The 20,860-nt window shown below is 40.4% G+C and overlaps 1 protein-coding gene across 3 annotated transcripts in view; it reads right to left on the reverse strand.

The window, feature by feature from the left end:
- The window catches only part of pcdh11 (protocadherin 11), a 124,751-nt gene that overhangs the window by 83,435 nt on the left and 20,456 nt on the right, over positions 1-20,860 (reverse strand). The window contains exon 4 of one of the 3 annotated variants that reach the window (XM_034883515.1): positions 18,370-20,440. The exons of the other annotated variants lie outside the window; for them this stretch is intronic. Within the exon in view, the coding sequence (XP_034739406.1) occupies positions 20,357-20,440 (84 nt within the window). The 3' untranslated portion in view covers positions 18,370-20,356. Of the gene's footprint in view, positions 1-18,369; positions 20,441-20,860 lie in introns of those variants that run through there. 3 annotated transcript variants of the gene reach the window in all.

Below are 20,860 nucleotides of genomic sequence, written 5' to 3' on the forward strand. Positions count from 1 at the left end.
TTTTTGGAAAATGGCTGCAATGAAACAAAGAGTGAAAAATGTAAAGGGGTCTGAATACTTTCCGTACCCACTGTAAATGATAATATGATCTTTGGTTAAAGAATCACAATAAACAACTATTTGACAAAAGAAAAAAAGTTCATAATCAAATAAATATCAAAAGACTTCTGTCACTAATCATGGAACATGGCCTCATTATATCAGCTTGATGAGCTGCGACACCTGACAGAAATATGACATGAATAACAAAAAACAAAAGACTTGTGTTGAGAGGCTGATCAGCTCATTCCCTCGGTGCCCAGTCAGAATGCGTGCTTTGTGGGCTACACGGTAGATGCATCATGGGGGGAAAAATCAAGTTCAAAGAAGTTGTCATTTCACAAACTGGAATAAAGTGGTGAAAGATTCACAAAACATCCAGTTTACTGTAATCTGTGTTTTATCTCTGAGTTTAGTTGATGAAATGGAACCGCCACACATTTTGTTTTGCCTACGGTGGAAAGGCAAGAGGTGAACAAAATAAAACGCAAGAAATAGAAAAGAGTCTAGTTCAAAAAAACAAGATGTATTTTCAATCTCTGTCATCGTCACACATCAAAATCCCCCAAGCTTTATGAAACCTGCCGCCCCACAAGCCTTCAGTCAAACTCCTTTATTCTGTTTGTAGTCATGCTACTCTGAGAACTAAAAGCTAAGGGCTTATGACAGAGTTACTGAAACTAAATTGTCATACATTTCCGTTACTTACAAGATGATGGATTATATTCATCAGTGTTAGGCCTCTAATCTAATTGGGAGCTGCGCTCATCAAACTCCTCTCAGAGGAGGTGTGCTGATCTGGGATCACTAAATATGTCCTGGTTTTCTTCCATTTTCTGCATGATCTAAAGCTTACACTGATGTTAGATCAGCATGGGCACTTTGGAAATAATAGTCCTGATCTCATCTGTGCTTTTGATGAAAGGACTGTAAAAGACGTCATCAATGAAACATTACAACGTGATATCCAGATTTGTGACTGCTGAAACAAAATAAGATTTGAATTTTGAAATAGATAGATAGATAGATAGATAGATAGATAGATAGATAGATAGATAGATAGATAGATAGATAGAGATAGATAGATAATGTTAATTGTAATACATCTGTTCTGTACTGCAGAAAAATGTCTATGGAATAACTGCAATCTGGTTTTCAGTTTCAACAGAGGCTTGCTATTAGGACACATTTTGGCTTTCCCTCTCCCTGCCTACACATAATGACACACATGAGTTGTTAAGCCTGACATTCTGCATAGACCAGGGCTACGGTCCTCATACCAAATTACACTGAAACGTGAACTGTGGTGGAGTGTATTTCTTTTTTTTGCCTGCCAGTACATTTGTTTTCATTAGATGGGATTGGTCAGCAGTCTAGGCCCTTGTGTCCAGTAATGGAGCATACAATTGCGGGCCCATTATAGACTCACAGTGAAACAAATGATATATTGATCTTAAATATTTCACAATCTTGTGTCTCTCTGAACAGCTGTTACTGCCAGCACACAAACATCTTCAGGGAATATTCAATGTACTTCATGTATCTCCCTCATTGGGTGTAACACTAGGTACATGCGGTATACTTTATGCAACGTTTCTTAAGATATTAAGACCTTGAACACAATAAGGCCACAGACTTGGTTGAGCAATCACAGCTAATGTAAAGCTGTAATGAAAACAAACTATACGCAGAGGTGCGACACTGAGCATTAATGAAATTACAGAGCTGGAAGTCAGTAGACTTCTCTGTGTATTGTGCAATGAAACAGAACAAGACAGAAAAGCAACTGATGCATGCAAGTCACAGTCACAATTACTATTTCATTAAGGAGCTGCTACTATTGGCAGCCGTTCTCTGGCATTGTTGTGGAGAGGCTGGCACGGCACCGGAAGGGGGGTGGTGGATAAGGGTTTGGGGGGGGTGTCAGGGGGGATCTGCGGCTGAAGGGGGAGCAATGGGGGGGAGGAAACATGCTTTAATGTGGGTCATCTCCCAGTCTGCACAGGGTTGGGTGACAGATCCTCCCTTCCACCTAATCTAAAAAACACATATGTTGTACTGGGCATCCACCTGAATTAATTGACCTAATTATTCCTGATACGAGAAGGAGAGGGACATTGAGAAATTGTGTAAAATGGTGTAGCATGTTTTTCCTACAAAAGCTAATTGCAGTGGCATGCATGTATTTAAGGGAGATGGAGGCTGTCAATATGACAGGTTAGCCCTTAATTGCTTTTAAAGGGGAAAGCACATGTTACCACAGACATGTTACCACAGAAACTCACAAACACACACACACACACACACACACACACACACACACACACACACACACTGAAGCAGACAGGCTCCACGGGTCAAGATGCTGCAGTGATTGCTACATTACACTGTGCTGAAGAGATCTTATGTTCCTCAATTTTGTATACTCAGCCAAAAGGACAAACAATACCCTAATAAACAACAATGAAAAGAATTTTGAGAGTAAAAAGTGAAACCTACAACTGGTAGAAATAAATGTTTGCTGTTGTGACACAGTTTAACTGACATTGGGAAAAATGTAAACCTTATGTCCTATATTAAATCAAAGAACAGGATCTCTCTGAGACTAAGGATTATAAAAGGTCTTTTTGGAATACAAATGTACTGTATATGAAAACATTTCAAAACCACACAAATGTGTTTTGATTAAAAAAAAGAGCTTCTATTAAAATGCCAATGGAAAGACAACAAAAGGTTAAGCAGGGAGCAACTCACTGCACAAATAGCTAGAATTATAGTTCATTACTGTTTATGTCTAAATTGCCTTCAGTTAGCCTGACCACTTTATCCATCACATAACAGTGGCTGATGATGGTTAATTTCTGCAGGTGCTATACTGCACTTTATTCATCTCACTTTATGTGTAACTGGTTATGTTAATAGGATTTCAACTCAATTTATTCAAGTGCTGATCAATGGCATGCAATCTCGGCACTTCATGCATTATGTATTTTAATGGTACTCACTTGCTTTATAGCTGAATGGCTAAAGGTTAACAGTCCCAATAGGTGGGACTCCCCGAAGACTAATCTGAACTTCAAACACAGCTTTTTCTGTCACTCCACGAGGCAAAAGCGCACAACAACAGAAAAGTTGTTTTTATCACCACTTCTTATGGCTCATTGGGAGAAAGAAAGCAATTTATTACCCCACATCCTTTGCTCATATTAATGTGACTATGAATGCCCATAGACATTTTACTCTCTGTAGGAAGTGAGGCAGAAAAAGGAGGAGTTAGAGGTGGGGAATTAGGAAGAAGGGTACTTGGAGCAAGGGAGGCAGCGGGGGAAAGAGGGAGGGTGGAAGAGGAATGTGTAGGTGGGGTAGAAGTGAAAGGAGAAGAGGGAAGAGGGTGAGATAGCAAAAGTGGGATACAATCACACATTAACAACATAGATACATGTGTCACAGTTTCCATAATTATGCTACTTTAACTCGCCTTTTGATATTTAAAATTAAAGTAATTTCACCAGTGAGATCTTAAGCCTCTCTCTCTGTTTAATATGGAACACATCCAGGCGTCTCTGAGGGTCCTCGTCTCTCTCCACTGCCACTCCCTGCTCAATAAAACTGGCATGCTATTCCCACGATGAGAGTCCCACTGGAATACGTGAGGACTGTGAGTTAAAAAAAAAACTCCAGTCCCTACTAAATCTAGAAGTGGAAGACAGAAGGTGCTAGAGACATATCCTGTGAGGGTCACTTGGCAGTTTTCACCTTATTGTATTCTCAGTCATCAAGATTTGCCTGTGGCTTTTGGGAAATGATGTTGAGCCGCCCATGAGATGACTTTTTCTATTTCTATGGAAACTGTACATTTTTGTCACCTTGGCAAAGCAAAGCAATATGAAGATTTCAGTCTGTTATGCAGAAAATATTAGCAGTGTAATGAATCGGTAAAGATGTGATCAGTGGTCATTTAGAAGCAATCGAATGGTGAAAGATGAAAAAATGAAATTTGGCTTTTTCAGGGCTTAAATGGACAAGTGCTGCAGTGAGCTTCACAGCTGGTCTGCTTGAATATGGATTGCACTGCTGGGACACTTTACACTATTGCTAGGTAAACAGGCATGAATGCATGAATTAGTTCAAAACAGGTTTATGACAACAAATCTTGACTCATGCAATCAAAATTTGGCCGCATTAGCTGCCATTATTATTCTGTCATTGTTTTAGTCTCACATGGATGAAAGTGGATTAATGGTAAGATGTACGATTGCTGAGGGAATAAGGGTATTTGGTGAGGCGAGTGGAGGCTTAAAGCTGTCAGAAAATCACTTAGTCGACAAAAGATTCCAGTCAGACACATGACGTATAACCTGTAAAGAAGCACTTGCCTTCAACACAGGCTGAGCTGGGGCTTGCCGTTTTAACTGGCGCCATCAGTCTTCTCCAGGTAATGCAATTAGATGCCACTAATATCTTGGGATGCTCTTCAAACTGCAAATGCACTTTTGCTAAATAGCACACACTGTAATAACTAGTGACAGCACTCAAGGAGCCAGATTGAAAAAGCTTTTGCATGTGATTGGTTCAAGTAATTGCACATACAGAATGCTCATGGAACTCATGAACTGAAAACAGATGTTATCTAAGACTATGCTGGCTTGTTTGCTTTGTTGCCAAGCAACACCTCATCTTGGGTTAAAACACGGGTTGTACATTTGTAAAATGGGCTTGGGCCAGTCCTAAGGTGCAATTGCACTTCTTGGGTCTTTTATTCACTTGGTGGACTCAACCTACAACTGGCCTTACTCAGGCCTTATTAGCTGGTTTGATTTGCATTGAGAGATGATCTTATGGAAAGTTCCCCATGCGTATCTATGTATGGTAAAGGGTATGTGATGATGTGGGGTTAGTGTAATTCCAAAGGCCGAGGGAACTTTATCAGGATACATAGTATCATGCATCCGTGAAATAACTGGCCTTTAAAAAAAAAAATATATATATATACCCTTATATATATATACATCTTATTCTATATATTTTAGATTTTACTTAAAACAACATTAAGAAACTCTAGCTCTCCCAGATCATGTCAGGTCTGGAATGCAAACCACCAGTAGCTCCCAAGTAGCTTAAGGGAAGCTGTGGTGCTGTCAGACCATCAACGGTAATGCTCTCCCTATCTTGTAAAAGTCAAAGTCGCCCACATAAGAGACCTTACTTAACACATACAAACAAACACATATACAAGTTCACATAATGTGCATCAGGAAAAATGCCTTAGGGCTATATACATCAGTAGTGCATCATTGAGTCACTGTAGTCTTGGGCTAAATCTCTTAACTTGATGGATTAACTGGAATATCAAAGAACACAGTGCAATATACACAAACAGGGCTGATCAGGAGCTGTGATAGTGACTATGTATCCAGAGAAAGAGAGATAGAGAGACAGACAGGGAAGGAATGGGATCTGCTGCTTGCTCCCACTATTCCCCTCAAGGCAACGTCAGGATAAATCTTCTAAGGGATTATCCCAGCTACACAATGTTCTCTGTTCTGCCCATTGTATGCCTCTTTAAGCACAATTGATAAATTAGTTATTTTTATTGTGGATGGATGAAAGTCAAACATTGGATTTTCTTTGGATTCGGCTGGTTTGGGAAGCATTATGAACAATGAGCTGCGTGTGTTCTTCCCGTGCCAGATTTCACTGAGTAGACATTCAAGAATCTGTATAAGATTACAAATTGAAGTCAGGAAACTTTAGCATGCCAGAAATTTGTACCTTGCAGATATGGTGTTCAAGTGCAGAACTGTCAGCTGTGTTTCCAAGCTAAAGAAAGGGCACTAAGCCAGCAGGATTTAGACAATACTGTGCAGTTGAGATGCAATGCTTCACTAATTTTAGTTCGCCTGCCAGCTCAATAGGGGCCCAAATCAGTCTTAAATGAGTTACACATGGGATCAAATATCTCTGTGGGAACCCTCCTGCTTTTAATTTAAGGTAAACTAATAGCTTCATTTATTTGTAATTAGAATATCCTTCTTTAAAGCTGTATCATGCTATCAACTTTCAACTGGCAACTCACTCTTCAATAGTTCATGAATTTTAATTCATTTCGGTGGTCAGGCCAATCCCCCAGTTGTATGAAGCGACAGAGAGTTTTAGTCAAATTGAATTACCCTCTGTGTTTCACTGGTCTCCCCCCCTACTGTGTTCATTTCCCCCCATCATTCTCCTCCTCTGCCACCCTCCCTTTCATTTTACCCTTCCTATATTTCCTTATTTTACCCATCCCTTATAACTTCCTTATTTCCCTCCTAGACTGCCTCTAGACAGCAGCAAGTTGTATCTCCGTGTTTTAACTCTAGTTGCCCCTAGCACATGTAAATGACTTTGGTACTTGATGTTTGAAGAGAAAAGATGAAGAAAAAAATCCCTAAGTGCAAAATCAAACAGATACGAGGCAGGAATTTTTACTTTGCTGGGGAACGTGTGACTTGACATGCACTGCCTTTTATGTTTTCCTTTATAAAGTAGTCAAGGACAGTTAGTTTGGGAGGCATTCTAATCCTGAATGTTAGGAATGCATTTATGCGTTTCCATTTCTGACATAGTCAAGTCTTTTTTTATGAGACATCTTATAGAAGATGAACAGCCATTGCTGTAACTTTCAAACTAAGCCAAGCTGATGCATACAGGTTGGCCCTTGTGTTATCACCCGACCCCATATGTGAGGCTCTGCACACTAGTCCAATAATCTAGAGGGATCAAACATACGTAGGCAACCAGCCACAGTCATATAACAAAAAAAATGCTAGAGAAGAAATATCTCACATGCCAGGAAGTTGGTTTCTCAGTGCGTTTGAGGCTATACGCCCACATGGCCCACATAACATCAAGTCATTCAAATGACCTCTGAGGTGTTATCTCCAAAAGGCAAACATGGCAGCATTACTGCCCCCTCCTCCTTGCCAAGGATGGCAGAAAATATCCGACTTTGCAGAGATCCAGTCTCGCTGCATCTGCAAATTCACATTTCCAAGGTCAAATGTTGTATCGAGAATATGGGAGATAATGGTGTTACAATAAATTATGGGAATGCATCTCTTACACAGTTACGAACGAATAAATCAATGGTTGAACAGTTCTCAGTGTTAAAAGGAGGGACAACCTAGCATGTCCTGTGATACAAACAGCAGCAACCTCTCCAAGACTTTGAAAGAGCATCACAAACAAAAGGGATGCAATTTGGTGGGAGTTAGGGTTAAAGGTAGAGTAAGAAAAGGATTAACGGTTAGATTATGAAACCTAGAAGGTTGAGAGGTTAGGGTCTGTCTTGTGATCCCTCTTAAGAATCTGTTCTTAACTTCCTGGTGTGGCGTCCTTTGTCCTTTTTTCAACCTGGATCATCAGCAGTAAACCCATTAGAAAGAGAACACCAGATGACAAATACCCCAGGATTATGCTGAGTGTTCATCTGCCACATTTGTGAGTGACAAAGCGTTTCCTGTTGGAAGGGAGGGTCAATCTACAGGGTTACCATGCCTCTGGCCAATGGTTATGTTCTGTACACCACTCAAAATCAACTCTCTTGATCTCATTGACACTGCCTGTCATGTCCAAGGATGGAAAGAATCCATGGACACATCCATACCGTGAATCCCACAGAGGCTTAATTGACATTGTCTGGGGAGGAGACGCTGGCCTCCATTTCTTCCCAGCATGTGTCTAAGCCCTGAGACAAGCGGTTCAACATTGAGAAGAGGATAAAACTCCATAACTTAACCAGAGGGACTGGACACCCCCGGCAATCTCTTTGTTGTGTCTAAAAATAGTGGATCCCAACGGTCTCTCTTGGAAAAAGAAGACACACTTCATTATTTCATTAAATCCCCCTATTCTAATTTACATTCACAGCAGAGGAAGAGTCATTTTTATCTGAGCGTCATGGCTGTGGAAAGGCGCTGTGTACTGATCCCCAACAGAATAGCAAGACACAAAAACAAGCCAGAGATCCACTCAGTGCATCCCACCCTCAAGAGGCAGACATGATCTCATGTTATCCATGTTTCCCCAAAAGCATTAAGGTCTATATGCATCATGTCAATGAGACCTGGAGTATGAAACTCAGACTTTTCAGTCACCATGTTAAATAATGCATCAAGTAGCAGAATGGAGTTTAATTTGAGGCAAATCCAGGATACAGTGTTGCATCATCTTATCTAATGCGCTCAGCTTCTTTCACTTTATGTTTTTGTTTGCCATTTGCCTGTATGTGATGCATACTTAAGTACTTAGATGTATTTGCATATTCCTAAAGAAACTATGAATACTTTTTCATTAATCTTATTACATTGACTCACACTGCACTGCATTACTGGGCACTTCCAATGATAGTTGCCATTGAACTATTTTTGATCTCAGTGACTCTTCCTCTGTGCAGTCAGCACCCACTGTAAGTACATAGCAATATTGGACACATCAGTAGCAGCGTGCTGAGGAGCATTCATCGATTACGCTGTATATCACATAGTTGTCCAGTTGAAAACAAATGAGGCCCACTGAAGCGTAAACACATATGTCTTGTGGCTCATATCTGCAAGCTTCTTTTATCCAGAAAATTATGTGTAGGATGAAATACAGTTGGTTGCTTGTGGAGTTCAACTTTGTTTGTTACTAGAAATCTAAAGACCTTATGTCATGTAAGGAAGGAACAACATGTTTTCTTACACCTCACAGGACAATAGGGTACTAAAAAAACAGGGTTTGTTCTTGTAGGTGCATTTAATCATCCTGACACTCCTTCCAAACAAGTTATCAATGAATAATGTTTGCATGGAGGAGGAATCTCACAAAAAACTACCAAAAGATTTGCAGACGTAGGTCGTTGTGAGTCATTGGGGGGGTCAAACCAATGTGGTGTGCCTGGGTGACCTTAATCACTTCCAGGTTCATCCAGGCTCGGATTTCACTTGTGTGCCTTATTTCAGGTCACTGCCTCAAAGTCAAAGTAGGGCACAGTCATTATCTGAGGGAGCATAACACAATCATCCACACAATACAATAAGGTTGGCACAATTCACTGAAGTGTTGTCCATTACCTCTGGGCTTGAACACGTGTGCTCCATCGTAAGCAGCGCTTGACCATATGCGTGGAGAATTGGTAACACAGTAAATTTGTCTGTAATACATGTGCAATTTTCCTGGATGTCTGGGTTTCTCTCTATTGCTGAAAAGAGAGAATGTAACCTTAATCACAGCAAAACAGGCTGAGAAACATTGATTTGGAGAGAACATTGTCGAAATTCCAGAGTATGATCTGTGTACATGGGCTCTTAAAATAGAAAACAAGGGGATTGCAGGCAAATTAGATCGAGGTGTTCAAATCCAACTATTTAACTACTATAATCACATTAGATTGGCTGCAAATTTATTGGAGAGGAAGACCTTAAAGCAAAATGATCGTGAAAGTGGTCAGATTCTTCTTTCATTGGTATCACTAGTAAAAAAAACAACTAGTTTATGCAAAAGCATAAACTGTAAACTAAGTCAGTTATTTAAACAAAAAATAACCGAGACATGACTGCAAAGGAGTGTGAAAAAAGTTGTGTCTCAAAGGGTGTGTGAGAAGCACTAACGTCCCTCAAAATTCATGTTGAGCATGACGTGAAGCCATTTTACTTCATAATGACTGTCGGACCAGTCAAGCAACAAAGACCTCTGCAACAAAACAAAACTGTCAAAATGACATGTAATAATCTGTCTGACTGATCTTGGCAAAGGGTTTCTGCTCTTTTTGAAGACTGCATGCACATAAATTCTTTATGATCATCAGTGAATATCACACACATTATTTAATAGCCATTATTTAGTGCTGAGCACCGCAGCGGCGCTTGTGAGTATACTTGTAGGCTTATACTTATAAGAAAGGATGGCTTGGCCGATAGTCGAACCTCGGGTTGAAGAGGAACAATGCGGATTCCGTCCTGGTTGTGGAACAACGGATCTGATCTTCACTCTCGCAAGGATTTTGGAAGGAGCCCGGGAGTATGCCCTACCGGGCTAGATGTGTTTTGTGGATTTGGAGAAGGCGTATGACCGGGTCCCCTTGGAGAACATGTAGGATGTGTTGCGGGAGTATGGGGTGAGGGGGTCCCTTCTCAGGGCCATCCAATCTCTGTATGACGGTTCTATGTAGGGTTTTCAGCAGTAAGTTGGACTCGTTTCAGGTGAGGGTTGGCCTCCACCAGGGCCGCGCTTTGTAACCAATCCTGTTTGTAATATTTATGGACAGGATATCAAGGCGTAGTTAGGGTGGGGAGGGGTTGCAGTTCGGTGGGCAGGGGATCTCATCGCTGCTTTTTACGGATGATGTGGTCTTGATGGCATCATCGGCCTGAGACCTTCAGCATTCACTGGATCGGTTTGCAGCCGAGTGTGAAGCGGTTGGGATGAGGTTCCGCTCCTCTAAATCTGAGGCCATGGTTCTCAGAAGGAAAACAATGGAGTGCTGGCTTCAGGTAGAGAATGAGTCCTTACCCTGAGTGAAGGAGTTTAAATACTCAGGGTCTTGTTCGCGAGTGAGGGGACAACGGAGCGGGAGATTGGTCGGAGAATCGGATCAGCGGGTGCGGTATTACATTCCATTTATCGCACCGTTTAATTAAAAACAGAGCTGTACCAGAAGGCAAAGCTCTCGATCTACTGGTCAGTGTTCGTTCCTGCCCTCATCTATGGTCATGAAGGCTGGCTCATGACCGAAAGAATTAGATCCAGGGTACAAGCGGCCGAAATGGGTTTCCTTAGGAACGTGGCTGGCGTCTCCCTTAGAGATAGGGTGAGAAGCAGAGTCATCCGTGAGGAGCTCGGAGTAGAGCTGCTGCTCCTTTGCATTGTTCAGGCATCTTGTAAGGATACCTCCTTGGCGCGTTCCTAGGAAGGTGTTCAAGGCACATCCAGCTGGAGGAGGCCTCGAGGAAGATCCAGGACTAGGTGGAGGGATTATATCTCCAACCTGGCCTAGGAACGCCTCGGGATGCCCCAGTCGGAGCTGGTTAATGTTGCTCGGGAAAGGGAAGTTTGGGGTACCCTGCTGGAGTTGCTATCCCTGATTCTGATGCTTTCATATTTAACTCTCTAGCTTTCCACTTTACTGTGGAATATGATCCCAGGCACTATACCTTTATTCTACATTACTACCTACTGTATATTAAAAGCAACATGCTATTCACTTAAAGGTATTAAATAAAGCAGAGCGGATTCTGATGGAGGAAGGCGATTAGGCCTAAACTTTGTTAAAGGCTTAGAGATGTTTGCTTTTGTTTGCTGTACAAGTTAATGCTGTGGGTTCAACTCAAACAGCCAACGGTGTCCTAACATTGGTACGGTAGAGATCCAAGCCATTAGAATGAGCTGCACAATGGGTATTAGTTTTTTGTGGTCCACCATCTATTATTGTATTCCCTGCTAATGGCTCCATGCATATCTCCAAGCTGATATGGAACCAGTTTTCACACAAATTTCAAGTGCATGACATGCAGTGGATTTATATTATGAGGAGGCACTTACATAGCACAGCACTGATGTAAAATGTAATTACTGCATTAATCACAGCAACTATGACACAAAGATATCAAGCTGTGGATGTAGTTCCAATTATACCGTGTAACGTTCGTGGGTCTCATACAAACGGCTTTCAATGTAATCAGATATTCACATTTGACTGTTTCTCAAGCATTCTCTTAGAACCCTTTAGCTTGTCATTGGAGTAAGCAAAAGAACACAAAGAAAAAAAGACATGCTTTTTGTGTATGTGTGGATTAACTTGCACTGTGTACATGTTTGAGTGAGATGCATTTGAGGCCTCTGCTTGTCTTTTGTGTTTCTGCCCCAGATTGAGCATGACAGCCATGTACAATATCCTGTTATAAAACACAACTGCACAGACAAAGGGCAAAGAAAAAGAATCAAATGCTTTGGTTAAACAGTCCTTCCGTCCGTGCAAATCTTTCCACAGTCATCCTACTTATGTCATGGGAAGCTCTAATTAGTTAATGGGCTGATCTCATTAGACACATGCTTTTGTTGAAGGTGTCCAGTCCAAGCTGAGAAGATTGTCAGAGGCATAAGGTTAGAGATGTGGGCTTAGAAAACCAATGTAAAGGACTTAATAGCTTACAGTATGTGCAGTCATGTTTACACACGACATGTGAGCAGAGGTATTGCATTGCCACAGTTACTAGAAAGACATGATACTGCATTTTATAGTTGTTACAGTAAAATCATATGCACACGGAACTTAAATCAAACTTGTCTTGACATCTGTTGTTATTTACAATATGGCCAATTCTACTTTGTGCAACTAAAATAAGAGCAACTGTTCTTTTATTCTGTCTTTCTTTTTTACTGTACAACATAGAGGAGAAGGGGCTTGCCTCTGTCTGTAGTCAGAAGAGGTCAGAACACTCACTGTTTAGTCCTGAAGTCTAGTCCTGAAGATTTCAGGGTTCATAGTGTGAATATCATCACATTGAGGAACAGGCAGCTTCAAATGTGAGTACTTATGGAGATATCACTCATGGGATGTCTTCTCATGGCTGGATATGGCATGTCCACTGCACCAAAACAGGGGGTGTTTGAAATGCAGTGATTAGTGCAGTGTCCAGTTAATTTTAACAGGGTTCGCAATGGGACTAATCAGGAATTAAGAGCCGGCATTGACTTTAAATCGCCTTCTTTACGCATTCGGGGGGGGATACTGCCAGGATAGAAAAAGGCAATTGTCTGCGCTCTCCTGATTATCCCCTCCAAAAGCCTATAATCTGGCTGAAAGTACTTAAAGAGTCAAGCAGCAAAATAAACAACATTGATTATCATCCCACTGTTCTTTTTTTTTAATTTTGTTTTCTCGAGGTGGACCATGCAGATAGGGAGAGGGTTGAAGGCTAAGGTTGCGCCATCCCCCGTCAGCGCCATCTGCTTTGGCACATGTTAAGGCAGGCCAAATACCCCCTGAATCCTCTGTTTAAAACAGATTATCAGCTATTCTAAGGAGGCGGACGAGCATCTTATCATCTCCCAATCTCTACAAAAGCAGAATTCTGTATGAGGATTACCAGGATTAAGGAGGGCAAAGACATGGCCCTACTTGGACAATGTCTTAAATTGTTGGCTTTCAGTCTGGCTACCTTCTACAAACTACAATCAAACATGCACTGTCTGTTTGTAGTTTGTAGAGCTCAATCTTTTCAAAGTTTTTTTTTTTTTGATTTATGGTTAACGGTTTGTGACACAACACATCAAGAATAGCACCACAGTGTTCAATTGTATTCATTTATGACTGTTGGAACTCAATTAGTTGTTGAGCTCAGTTACACTTCATAAAAGAGCCTCTGCTTTACACAATATTGGCAGCATCAAATAGTGTTAAACAATGCCCCACAGTGGGACGTGGCTAGGTTTGAAAACTGCATTTATTAGCCCCAACAGCATGAGAGATTGCTGGACAGGTTTTCAACTGTATGCTTCAAAGAGGATACAATGAAGGCCAGATTTCAATGCAAATTACTTCTGTGGCTGTAGCTCAGTTGCAGATGTCCACAGAATGCCGACGCACCTGGTAGCTAAAATGGTACATTTTGCATTCTCTTTACTGTATTTGGCTTTGTGTTCATATGGGATTAGTGTTAAATCTGCCTAGGCAAAACTACGGTTAAAACCTCATGATTACTTCAAAGAGGGGTGGAGTGAGGGAAACAGGGGGAGCGGGTGTCTCCAAAAAATGCTTGTAAAGCTCACTTATCCCTACTGTACCAACTGGAACATATATTCAAGAAAATAATCAAGCACTGACAAATCCGTGCCAAAGCAACTACATCTCCTAACATTAAGCATGCAAGGGCATTATTAATCCCACACAAACGATTAGGGTGGATTTCTCTACCTGGGATATTTTAGGGAAGACAGAGGCACACTAGCTGTCTTGCAGGCACACCAGCCAACCATATGCTCCTTGCACACTATCAGCAACTACTGTTTTAGATCACACTTTTAACAAGGAACAAACAATTGTACAAGCAATCGATGTTCCTCTGATCCCCGCTCCACAGTCACACCTCGTTTAATCAACAGAATTGTTTTCAATGAAAACAATCTCCGGGCTGTGGAGCTACTCAGTGTCTCAGAAAGAACCACTCAGCGGGCTTCCACACTGATTTGATTGTTGCACACACAAAGGTAGCTAGATCACCGCAGCTATGGGGGATGATTGAATTATTCAGTTTGGCAGAGATTTGGCAGCAATTGTGAGGAGTGTTGCCTTGAGTGGAGTGCAACATTAAGACAGCATCTTCTTGTTTCCTGCACCACTGCACAGCACACGCATAAATAGCCTCTGCTTAGACAGTCAGTATGGCTCCAGGACAACTTTACATAATACCATGAACATGCCAGCCGCTCTGCTAATTGACCCACACCTCCCCATAGACATCCCTTTAAGTTTTAAAATTAAATGAGCAATTTAAAATCATTCATCATATATACAGTATATTTCAACATTTAAAGAAGAGGCATGGTTAAGCACAAAACGCCAAGCCACAGTACAAGTTACAGTACAAGTTTCATGTTTAAAGCAACGATATGTTAGTCTGGCTATCACCAGACCAGGTCAAGCTCAATACATATGAGATTGAGCGTTGGTCTGGGGAGTCTGCTCTGTATTTTCTCTGCACAAGAGGCGTGACCAACGGGCATAGTTCAAATGACTCTGTACACAATTGGATAGTCCTTCCACCAATCAGACCACTGATCTGAGTAACGTAGAAGCGACAGTGGCATCAACGCGTTTCTGGGCTTTGGTGGCGTTTGGTGGCTGCTATGTTGAATGTAAACAAGAACTGTTTGGTTGCTTCTCTATTGTCATTGTGTTAAACCCACCAAAAGCACGCCAGGTAGATAAGCTTTGTGATGCAAGTTTGTGATTGGTTACCGCGAAATTGTGAACTGAAGCAGGAGAATTAAACATGCAGGTTTCCAGACCAAACTACAGGGCAAAATCAAATCAACGGCAGAGTGAGCCGGGTTTAATTATGTTTGTTACCATGAAATAACAGCTTCAAAATCGTTTTGATGCTATTCTGACTTTTAATAGGGAGAATGGGGCTTCTGTCATTCGGGTTCAGGACGGGTTCGAGCTCACTGGGGAAGTGCTGCAACTGCTTAACTGCTACTGATTTTAGTGAAAGTGGAGATATTTTTTGGAGCAAATGTTTTCTGGTTTCCCATCTTATGTCATCCAGCTGGACTGCCTGGATGCTCATTTCTTTTCGGAGCTTTATGATGTAAAGAGAGCTTTACTTGTTGCTAAAGTCATGCTAGATGTTAACTGCAACTAACTGTATAGCTGCTACGTCAAGTAATTGGCTCAGTTAGCTATGCAACCAGGAGATGGAGCATGGAGTAATGTTCATGGATACACCACTAGTACGGGACGTTTGGACCGCTGGTAGAAGGTTTTCAGGGATGAGGGCGGCTGCCTATTCCTCATGCCAGAGGCTAGAAACGGAAGAGGAATACGGAGAAAGCTAAGAAGAGAAAAGCAGAGAGTGACGAAGCTCCGGTTGGACAACTCGGATTGACTTTTAATCGTTGGCAAGATCTTCACAAAGTAAAAGGATTACGACAAATGGCGACCTAGCCATCTTGCTGTTGGACTAGTTAGCAATATTAGCTGGTTGGCTATGTCATGTTTTCTTGCACTTACTGGGTGTTTGGCTGTTAGAAAAGTTGTTTACTTTCTGGTTTTTGATCACAAGTATTGTAATCATAACAAATGCAAAATTACTACAGCAGTGTATAAATGAATTACACTCTGAAACTGTAAGGGTGCTAAATTGCAATAATATCAAAAGTTTCACAATGTTGCTTTAAGGCCCCTTTTTGTATCAGATATCACCACTTAAAAACACACTGATGTGTTAGGATTCCATTAAGGAACAAGTGGGTGCCAAAATCATTAAATTCATAACGTGTAAAGAGGAAGAAACCATCCGTGCGGACTTTTAATCACTGATTTCCTACAAGTTTAGAGAAAGGACATAAAATATCCTTAGTGATGCTCAGATTACTCCCTGCACATTGTTTTTTAAAAAGTTAGCTGAGACAGCGACTGCAGGGATCTTTTATTTTAAACAATCTCTAATCTTGAATTGTCATTCTACACCGTCGCAGCGGATGACTGTGATCTCAGCGGAGAATGTGAGTGACTTGAAAAATCAATGTAATGTGAAGAAAAAAATGGGTTTTGCCATTTCAATAGCTTCTTTGCAGTGGTATCCACACAAATAATGAATAGGTTCTGGTTTTATGTAACATTTGTCAGAGGGGAAGAATTGATAACAGAGGTACTGATTGCAATGATTGTATTTTCATGGTTGTGGAAAGTCAATGGGCTTTTACCATTGTAATTTTTTCACACTGAAAAACTTTAAATGTGTTTTTTGATTCATCTTAGAACGTATTATTCATAACTGATAGACATGTATGCCCGATAACTGCAGTGCATCAAAAGGTTCATTTTACAGGAAACAACTGTGTATGACAAGCTTTACTGAAAAAGCCTGATAGCCATACTGTGAATGGTAAAATAAAGTTATAAAATAAGGAAAGAATACAACTAATGAAGACCATATGGATAACCTCACCACCACAGTGAAATTAATTGCTGCGTGTGTCTGTGTAAGCTCCTCTGTGCGGGTCTGTTTATGTTTCTCCATCTGCAGACATATCATTAAATGTAATCAAACTTACTACATAAAACTAGCTTCCTGGTCTGTTAGATGAAACTGAATACTGTGTCCTCAAAAATAATGAATCAATTTGTCAGCAAAGAAACTCAGGAATCACTTTCGTCAGTGACGTACTGTAATACAACCACCGGACAACCTTTTAAAAGTCACTTTATAGATGGTAAAACGCGCCGGGAATGCACTTAATGTGAGCTGACCAAAATCGCAAGCGCATGCTGGGACCCGTTAACAACTGCACAAATCTGTGAGAACAAAGGAGCAACAACAAAATGGTCCAAAGACATTTTCTGTTATAAGTCAGACCGGCAACTTCCCCTAAATCCTTTCTTGCCTTCCTTTCTTTATCACCTTTGACTTTGCACTGCAAAGCAGAAGAAAAAGAAATCCATTCATCGCCTACTCTATCTGCATGCACAAACGTTAAGACTCATTAATGCTGTGGCTTTGTTGGAGTTTTTTTAAATTAATTTATTTATGGCTCATTTGAAAACATTATATTACCTAATTATGCATAACACAAAAAAATCTAATTATAATTGATCTAACTCAAAGAGATACAACTACCTTATGATCTACCCAAGATCTGTTTTTTTTAAGTAAGAATGAGGCATTTAGCAGGTTTACATTTATCTTTTAATAGAAGGCTGACATTTATGCACTCACCATATGAGAATGCTCTACTTGAGTGTGTACCATTTTCTCAAATCACCAAGGACACTTTCCCCGAGGGAACTGATTAGCTCTTTCTCATTTTTAAAATGTGAAGTAACTTTGATAAGCAATTAAACATGTTCTGTTGTCTCTACTCCGGCTTTGTTGTATGCCTTTCAAGTCTGTATTTTTGGATCAAATCCGCATAAATACTGAGTGAACACAATGTTAGAGTGGCGATTATTGCACCCTCTGGCATCAATCTTCCTCTAAGATGTGTAAAACCCTGTGTTTGTGTACTACTGTACGTCACAAGCAGGGTTATCATTATCAAATGATCATCATCAGCTCTCATGAAGGAGAAAATAATGTTCCAAAAAAAGCTTTTCTTCTGCTGTATTGTCTGTGCACTTCAAAGGATGTACTTCCACCAAATTTCCATAACTTTTTATCTGTAATCTGTTCCTAATGAGCGATGTATATCTAAACCATTTCTTCATCTCATTCTTCTAGTTAAGTGCTATATTGTTGCAAAATGTAGAAGAAAGGAAAGTATGGGCAGTTTTTCTATTGCTGAAAGGAGCCAATTTACAATGTCCAAACCAACACAGCCGTACATACTTCAACAGGCCACAGCCTGTTTGATATATACTACAGTATATGTTACTGACTAACTGTATATGAGGAAAAGACAACGTGTTTTGCCTCACTTTAGTCTCACGGTTTTATTTCGCTGCATATACTTATAGAATCTGGAGTTACAGTACATAACTACAGTTCTTTTTAAGCAGATGCCGTACAGTGTGCAGAAAACTGAACTCACTGAGGGATGCAGACTAATATTGAATGCTCACAGCAATGAATAAGAAGAGTCGTCAACATGTGCAATACAATGCAAAAGACTTTAATAAATTTCAGAAGCGTACACATACATAAACAAAACATTTACAGTTTTCTCCACACTGGCAAATCAAAGTCAATTACAAAGATCATGTAAGGTGCATATTGTACTTCACATTGAATAAAAGTGAGGTTGTCTGTCTCCCTTACAAGGACAAAAGCTCTCCCCATGTATGAGTATTTTTTTTTTCTTTTCTCCAAAAATCAGGCAAATCTAATCATTACACAGTGCTAGGATGCTATGTATATTTCATACTGTGGCTCTTACGCAGTAGTGAATACATTTGATACCATAATCACATGTATATACCTCCTTCAATAATAACAACCTGCCTCATAAAGAGGCAACAGACATACAATTAAAAGCTTTAAAATAGACATAGTCTGTAAAACCATGACATATTAAGACTGGAACAAAATTAAAAAAGCTTCTGGCCCGTGCAGTAATTTCATTTAACTATATAGTCCCTCACAAGAGGGAAAAAACTGTCTGGCCAAGTCCATCTGTACATTTCCAATTGAATACACAGGCTATGTCCATTTTAATGACTCTAATTCTATGGTTAAATGTATGTACTGTAGGTGTCTTTTATGCCTTACCTATCAAAGCAGTCTTTAGCTTACCAATAAACAGGACTATTGAACAACAATGCTGCTAACCCATCAAGCCATTTACTGGTGTATACTGTAGAAATTATTCTATTTAGGACACACTCTACCATAATGATTCTATAGGTGTAGAAACAGTAGAAGCAAAATGATGCTCTGAACCAAATCCTCAAGAAGCAGTAAGTGTCGTTTTTAAAATGAGGCCTGGATTACCTTTTCATTTTAGTGTTTGATGTTCTTCTCATCAGAAAATATAGTTTGTCAGTGTAAATAGGTGCACAAAGTCAAGTCATTTTGCTTAAGCCACAACTTATTTTAAAGACTGCCTAAGGATTATTATTATTCTTTTGTATGCCATCTGGAGTCATTTTAACATGGACCTCACAGGTTAAATCCCACAACCGAATTGAAAGCGACAGACAAAAGGTTAAGCTAAGTGCTCTTCAAATCTGCCCTACATACACAGCTTTTGAATTTAACCCCCAGTAGTTAGTCCCTTGTGATTGTGGCTTAGCGTAAAGTATTAAACTTGTACTACTATTCCTCCCTACTGTAATAACAGCATGGCACTTGGTAGCACAGTTGTAAAGCACGACAGATGTGGTAGTAGTATTGTGGGGCCATGTGCATATCTGTAAACTTAGCCACGGTAGTCACTAACAATGCTATCAGTGGCATCAAAAGTGGGACAGAAAGAGGCAAAAGTTGACAGAAAAGGTACACTCTAATGTGGGCCCATAACTAATGTAAGCCTACAGGTTTTTTGACCTTGCAGCATGAATGCACTATAAGTCATAAGCTCCATGAGCAAACCCACATAGAGTAATGTGAAATGATACAAAAATCTGAAGGTAAGAAAATAAAATGGCCACCAGGCTGTTTTGAAAACAAGGCAACAAATTGGAATCAATAAATATAAACACCATCAACTGTGATAGATATACATACATACATATAAACATAGTTTACAGATCTACTGACTATTGACACCTATTTTACAGAGTGGGTGCTAGAGAGGGACATTATTTGAGGAAGGTTCAGGGCATACAGTATGGTCCTCAATGACACAGGTAAGTAATAGCATAGGACTCAACAAGCATTTCTATCTTCCAACAGATTCACAGGAGGACCTTTGTCAAGTTTCAAGAAGGCATCATGAAGCGTCTCTCTTTTTTTAAAATCCCCTCCCCCCTCCCCTCTGCAAGTTCATCTTTTCTCTCGATCGTATGAAGAGGTGGGGTTTGAGGCTTTCAAGACAGTAAAGTACTTGTTTCACCTCTTCAGCTCTCGCCTTCCTTCTTTCCTCCCATTGCCCTCTCTCTCTCTCTTTTCTTACTTTTTCTCGCTTTAGGTAGTGGGAGCTAGAGATTGATTTTAATCCTGTGGGAGCGAGTTGTACCTGTGCCACAGAGTGTGCCATAGTGTGGTGGTTTCAGTGCCGTCTCCTGAAATATAGAGAGACAGACAGATATAGGGAGATTGTAGTTACAATGTCATCGAGCTCTGAGCAGCCTAAGCTGTACCCTTATCAGTATGAGGCTACACTGAACACTGAATAAAAAATCTCCAAAGAGAGTGTATAAGAGTTTTTTTTTTTTTAAACGCATTCTTCAAGGCACGGCTGGCAATCAAGTCATTATCTTGTCAGGTTTCCTTGAAGAATGCTACAAGTGTCACAAGCTTGTGCATTTTTCCTGTACTTATCAGAGCATGCAATCTTATCCAATTATCACTCCCAATTTGTCTTTTTTGTCTCCCACCACACTAGTGCAGCACTCTTCATTTCCCCTCAAAAAGTCATTTGGATCAATTTAGGCCAACTCTTTCTTTGGAACCCTTGCCAGTGGGTCCTCTGATATGTACAG

The sequence above is a fragment of the Etheostoma cragini genome, chromosome 10 (assembly GCF_013103735.1).
Source record: "Etheostoma cragini isolate CJK2018 chromosome 10, CSU_Ecrag_1.0, whole genome shotgun sequence".
NCBI lineage: Eukaryota > Metazoa > Chordata > Actinopteri > Perciformes > Percidae > Etheostoma > Etheostoma cragini.